The sequence below is a fragment of the Symphalangus syndactylus genome, chromosome 17, assembly GCF_028878055.3.
Source record: "Symphalangus syndactylus isolate Jambi chromosome 17, NHGRI_mSymSyn1-v2.1_pri, whole genome shotgun sequence".
Taxonomy (NCBI): domain Eukaryota; kingdom Metazoa; phylum Chordata; class Mammalia; order Primates; family Hylobatidae; genus Symphalangus; species Symphalangus syndactylus.
The window spans coordinates 18,513,175-18,519,179 of NC_072439.2; the positions used below are offsets into that span (position 1 = coordinate 18,513,175).

The 6,005-nt window shown below is 46.4% G+C and overlaps 1 protein-coding gene across 1 annotated transcript in view; it reads left to right on the forward strand.

Annotated features, from left to right (window-relative positions):
- PLAUR (plasminogen activator, urokinase receptor) overlaps positions 1–2,101 on the forward strand; it is a 30,322-nt gene extending 28,221 nt beyond the window's left edge. The window contains exon 7 of the mRNA XM_055249333.2: positions 1,651–2,101. Within this exon, the coding sequence (XP_055105308.1) occupies positions 1,651–1,742 (92 nt within the window). The 3' untranslated portion in view covers positions 1,743–2,101. The remainder of the gene's footprint in view (positions 1–1,650) is intronic.
- Positions 2,102–6,005: the final 3,904 nt, after the last annotated feature.

A 6,005-nucleotide genomic window follows, 5' to 3' on the forward strand; every position in this document is an offset into this window, starting at 1 on the left:
GTGCGACTCCGTCTCAAAAAAAAAAAAAATCGGCTAAATCCAGCCCCAAAACATCAGCCTAATGGCTACCATCAGCATAACCAGAAACATTCCAACCCTAAGATAAACCCCTCTCTGACCAGAAACATGCCAGCCCCCAGATAGCCTCCCCTCCAACCAGAGACTTTCCAACCCTGCAATAAACATTTCCTCACATAAAAACATTCCGAACCTACAATAAGCACCCCCTTCCAAAACTCTTAAATATCCTTAGTCTGTAAAAAAAAAAAAAAAAAAAAAATTGGGGGCTCTCTACCCTAACTCAGCCAAAAGCCCCCCTCAGGTTTGTTTTCTCTAAAATAAACCTGTCCTTCACTGTCAAGCCACATTTCATGTTTCTTTCCTTTTTCTTTTTCTTTTCTTTTCTTTTCTTTTTTTGAGATGGAGTTTCACTCTTGTTGCCCAGGCTGGAGTGCAATGACACAATCTCGGCTCACCACAACCTCCACCTCCCAGTTCAAGCGATTCTCCTGCCTCGGCCTCCCGAGTAGCTGGGATTACAGGCATGCACCACCACACCTGGCTAATTTTGTATTTTTAGTAGAGACGGGGTTTCTCCATGTTGGTCAGGCTGGTCTCAAACTCCCAACCTCAGGTGATCTGCCCACCTTGGCCTCCCAAAGTGCTAGGATTACAGGCATGAGCCACCATGCCTGGCCTCCTCTTTCTTTAATTCTTACAAATGCAACCTTCCAGATCACACACTGAACACTAACCTAGTCTTCTCCTAAACTTCAAAGGTTGCAACTATTTTATTGTTCTAAGGAGACATCCCCACATTTCCCAGCATGCTTTGGGACAGGAGACAGATAGAAGATAACCTGATGGCCAGAACTCCCTGCATGCACTGCAGTGAGGAATAAGGACAAGAGTGCACTTCCCCTGATGTGCTGGGGATGGGGGATAAAGGCTGGGCTCTATTTCCCGTGATGCCTCAGGACTATCAGAAAAAGAGACAGAACTACCATTTCAATGGCACTCTAGGAGCACAATATTGAAAAATTCATGTTCTTCTCATCATTTGCTAAGGCAACCCATGGAGACAAAAATTACATTCCCCATCAAGCCTTGTGGCTAATGGAGAAAAAAAAATAAGACATCTTCGGCTGGCTGTCGTGGTTCACGCCTGTAATCCTAGCACTTTGGGAGGCCAAGGTGGGCAGATCACTTGAGGTCAGGAGTTTGAGACCAGCCTGGCCAATTTGGCAAAACCCCGTCTCTACTAAAATTACAAAAATTAACTGGGTAAGGTGGTGGGTGCCTGTAATTCCAGCTACTCGGAAGGCTGAGGCAGGAGAATCACTTGAACCCAGGAGGAGGAGGTTGCAGTGAGCCAAGATCACACCACTGCATGACACAGTGAGACTCTATCTCAAAAAAAAAAGAAAGACATCTTCCATGGTATTTGGGGGCAGGTGAGGGACAAGGTTCTTGTTTAGGGCTTTCTCTAATCACATATCACCACCTGTCATTGTGGTGGCTTAAAGAAGTGAGGTCTGTACTTCTGCCTCTTGAATATGAGTGACTCTGTGACTGTGGTGGAAGTTTTGCTGTGCTATGTTCTGGAACCAAGCTTTAAGAAACTGTCATTTTTCACTTTCTGAATCTTAGAACGCTCACTCTGGGGAAACTGGTTGCCATGTAAAAGTACTACTGCCCTGAGACCATCATGCTGTGAGGAAGCCCAAGCTACTCATGTATAAATGCCATGTGGAGATAGAGCCCCAGATGTTTCAACCATCTCAACCCAGGCACTAGACAAGTGGGTGAAGAAGCCACCTGGGACATGCAGCCCCAGCAGATGTGATATAGAAAAGAAACAGGAAACTCGGCTATATTAGTTTCCTAGGGCTGCCTGTGATAAATTATTACAAACTTTATAAACGAACACATTGTGTGCCTATATCAAAACATAACGGAAGGACAGGCACAGTGGCTCACACCTGTAGTCCTAGCACTTTGGGAGGATGAGAAAGGAAGATCTCTTGAGCTTAGGAGTTCAAGGTCAGCCTGGGCAACACAGTCAGACCTCATCTCTACTAAAAAAAAAAAATTGGCTGGATGTGGTGGGGCATGCCTGTAGTCCTAGTTACATGGGAGGCTGAGGCAGGAGGATCACTTCAGCCCAGGAGGTCAAGGCTGCAGTAAGCCATGATCCCACCACTGTACTCCAGCCTGGGCAACAGAGCCAGACTCTGTCTCAAAAAAAAAAAAAAAAAAACACTAAAACCCAAAACCACATTACATATGTCCGGTAAATATACACAACTATTATGTATTCATAATAATTTTTTTTTTTTTTTACTTCTGTAAGATTGCTTCAGCTAGGCTCCCTCTCCCCTTTCTAAATCAAAGTGTAAAAGAAAATCTAGCTCCTTCTTGGGGGCCGGAGAATTTTGAGCGCTAGCCATCCCTATTGCTGGCAATAAAGGACTCCTGAATTAATCTCAAAGTGGGGCATTTCTCTATAACTCGCTTGGTTATAACACAGTGGTGCTGTGTCCGGAATTGGTGGGTTCTTGGTCTCACTGACTTCAAGAATGAAGCCGCGGACTCTCGCAGTGAGTGTTACAGTTCTAAAGGCGGTGTGTCCAGAGTTTGTTCCTTCTGATGTTCAGATGTGTTGGGAGTTTCTTCCTTCTGGTGGGTTCGTGGTCTCGCTGGCTCAGGAGTGAAGCTGCAGACCTTCGCGGTGAGTGTTACAGCTCATAGAAGCAGTGTGGACCCAAAGAGTGAGCAGTAGCAAGATTTATTGCAAAGAGCGAAAGAACAAAGCTTCCACAGTGTGGAAGGGGACCCGAACGGGTTGCCCTTATGTATTCATAATAATTAAAAATAAAAAATTTAAAACACACACACACAAATCTTACAAACAAGGTGGCTTAAAACCACAGAAACTTGGCCAGGTGCGGTGGCTCATGCCTGTAATCCCAGCAATTCAGGAGGCTGAGGCGAGCGAATCACGAGGTCAGGAGATCGAGGTCATCCTGGCTAACACGATGAAACCCCGTCACTATTAAAAATACAAAAAATTAACCGGGCATGGTGGGTGCCTGTAGTCCCAGCTACTCAGGAGGTTGAGGCAGGAGAATGGCGTGAACCCAGGAGGCGGAGCTTGCAGTGAGTCCAGATCATGCCACTGCACTCCAGCCTGGGCAACAGAGCGAGACTCCGTCTCAAAACACACACAAAACACACACACACACACACACACACAGAAACTTAGGCCAGGTGTGGTAGCTTACACCTATAATCCCAGCACTTTGGGAGGCCAAGGCAGGCATATCACTTGAGGCCAGGAATTTGAGACCAGCCTGGCCAACACAGTGAAACCCTGTCTCTACTAAAAGTACAAAAAAAAAAAAAAATAGCCGGCTGTGGTGGCGCTCCTCTGTAATCCCAGCTACTCGGGAGGCTGAGGCAGGAGAATTGCTTGAACCAAGGAGGCGAAGGTTGCAGTGAGCCGAGATCATGCCACTGCACTCCAGCCTGGGTGACAGAGCGAGACTCAGTCTCAAGCAAACAAACAAACAAACAAACAAAGTTAGTTATATTTGCAAAGACTTTATTTCCAAATAAGGTCACATGTACAGATACCAGGGGCTAGAACTTCAACATATATTTTAGTTGCAGGACACTATTCAAAACCCACAACACCAAAACCACCAGCCTTAGATATATGGCTCTTGGTGCCCCTCCCCTCCATCTCCAGCTGTTCCAGCTAGTTCATTTTTGGCCCCAGTTCATCATGAAGCAGATACACACCAATCCTGCTCCAATTCCTGACTCATAGAATCATAAAATTAAAAGGTTGTTGTTTAACACCACTACGTTCTGGGGTATTTTGTTATTCAGCGATGGTTAAATGGAACAGTAATTTTTGTTTGTTTTTAGCTAACTTTCCCCATTATAATTGCCAGGGAGGGCAAGGCTGTTGATTTACTTGATAATTTATTCCTAGTGCCTGGAATATGGCAGGTGATGAAGAAACAAAGGAGAGAAGGGGCTGGGTGCAATGGCTCTTGCCTATAATCCCAGCACTTCGGGAGGCCAAGGCAGGAGAATTGCTTGAGCCCAGAAGTTCAGGACCAGCCTGGGCAACATAGCGAGAGACCCTGTCTCTACATAAAAAAAAAAAAAAAAGAAAGAAAGAAAGAAAAGAAAAAAGGGAAGGAAGGAAAGACTGCATCTTCTATGGCAACTTACAACAAAAATTGGGCCAGAAGTATATCTCCCATGATGCCCTACAGCAGAGACGAGGCTAAAATGACATTTTCTGAGATGCTCCGTATTATAATTGAGGATAATTTCACCTTTCCCATAATTCCCTACAACATATTGAGGCTAGGACTGCATTGCCTATGAAACCCTATGGCAGAGATTGAAGGTTAGGATTATATATCCCATGATGCCCTACAGTGGGGATCAGAGGATAGAAATACTTATTCCATGATGCCCTCCAGCAGATATTGAGGCTAGGGACAAATTTCTCATGTCCTATACCATAGCTTGTGATCAGGGCCTCATTGTTAATGGCTGTGAAGTTTTTGTTCAGGAATCTTTGGTTGCAAGAAATAAAATCTGTTTGTGCTGACTTCAGCAAAAACAGTGTTATTGGAAGTTTAGAAACCAGGCAAGAGCTAGGTCTCCGAGTCTCACCAGGGACAGGCAACAATTGAAAAGCTGTGTGAAATAAAGGTTGTCTCTCTCTTGCAGAATCTTAATCACCCCAAATGTGAATCTGGCCCCAGGGGTATCTGCCAGCCATCTTGCTACCGGAGGGGAGTCATGCATCCTTAGGACAGAGATTGACAGACCTTGCCAAAGCCAGCCGTACAGGGACTTTTTGTTATGTTATGTGTGAACCAGTTCTCTTTCTCTCAAACCAGTTGGGTTGGACTTGCTGTCACTTGCACTAAATCCCTAATGGACAGGGTACCCTGAAGTAGGATGGGGACAGGATCACTCTTCTATTTATTATTATTATTATTATTTAGACTGAGTCTCTCTCTGTCACCCAGGCTGAAGTGCAGTGGCGTGATCTCAGCTCACTGCAACCTCTGCCTCCCAAGTTCAAGGGATTCTCGTGCTTCAGCCTTCCGACTAGCTGGGATTACAGGCACATGCCACCACGCCTTGCTAATTTTTTTTTTTTTTTTTAATAAAGACGGGGTTTTACCATGTGGGCCAGGCTGGTCTCGAACTCTGGACCTCAAGTGATTGGCCCACCTTGGCCTCCCAAAGTGCTGGGATTACAGGCGTGAGCCAATGCGCCCGTCAGGACCACTATTCTCGTGATGTCTTCATATGGAAGATCACTTGAGGTCAGGAGTTTGGGACTTAAGGATGACAGGTGAGAACCAAACCAACATCTCCCAAGGTTCCCCTTCAACTGGAGCAGGAGACATCTGTCAGAGCCCAGAGTGAGGGGGCCTATTGGCTCCTGTGGGAAAAGGCAACTACTAGTTACCCCTTGGACCAGTATTCCAAAGGCAGATCAAACATTCCTTTCCCATCTAGCAAAAGTCACAGAATGGGAGCCCTGGAAGGATGATTAGAGACTATCTTTTCCCAAGTCTACAGAAGCTGGGAAGCTGAGGACTGAAAAAGAAGGAAGTTGCTCAGGGCTATGGATCTGGGGACACAGGGGCAGTTAGAAGCTTGGGCTCTGAGGACAGAGACGATGCTGGAGCCATCGTCCTGGGGACGCAGGAGTTGATAGGAGCTTGGACCCTGAGGACAGAGAGGATGCTGGGAGCCATGGTCCTGCTTCACAGGGGTTGATGGGAGCTTGGACCCTGAGGACAGAGAGGATGCTGGGAGCCATGGTCCTGCTTCACAGGGGTTGATGGGAGCTTGGACCCTGAGGACAGAGAGGATGCTGGGAGCCATGGTCCTGCTTCACAGGGGTTGATGGGAGCTTGGACCTGAAGGACAGAGTGGATGCTGGGAGCTATGGTCCTGAG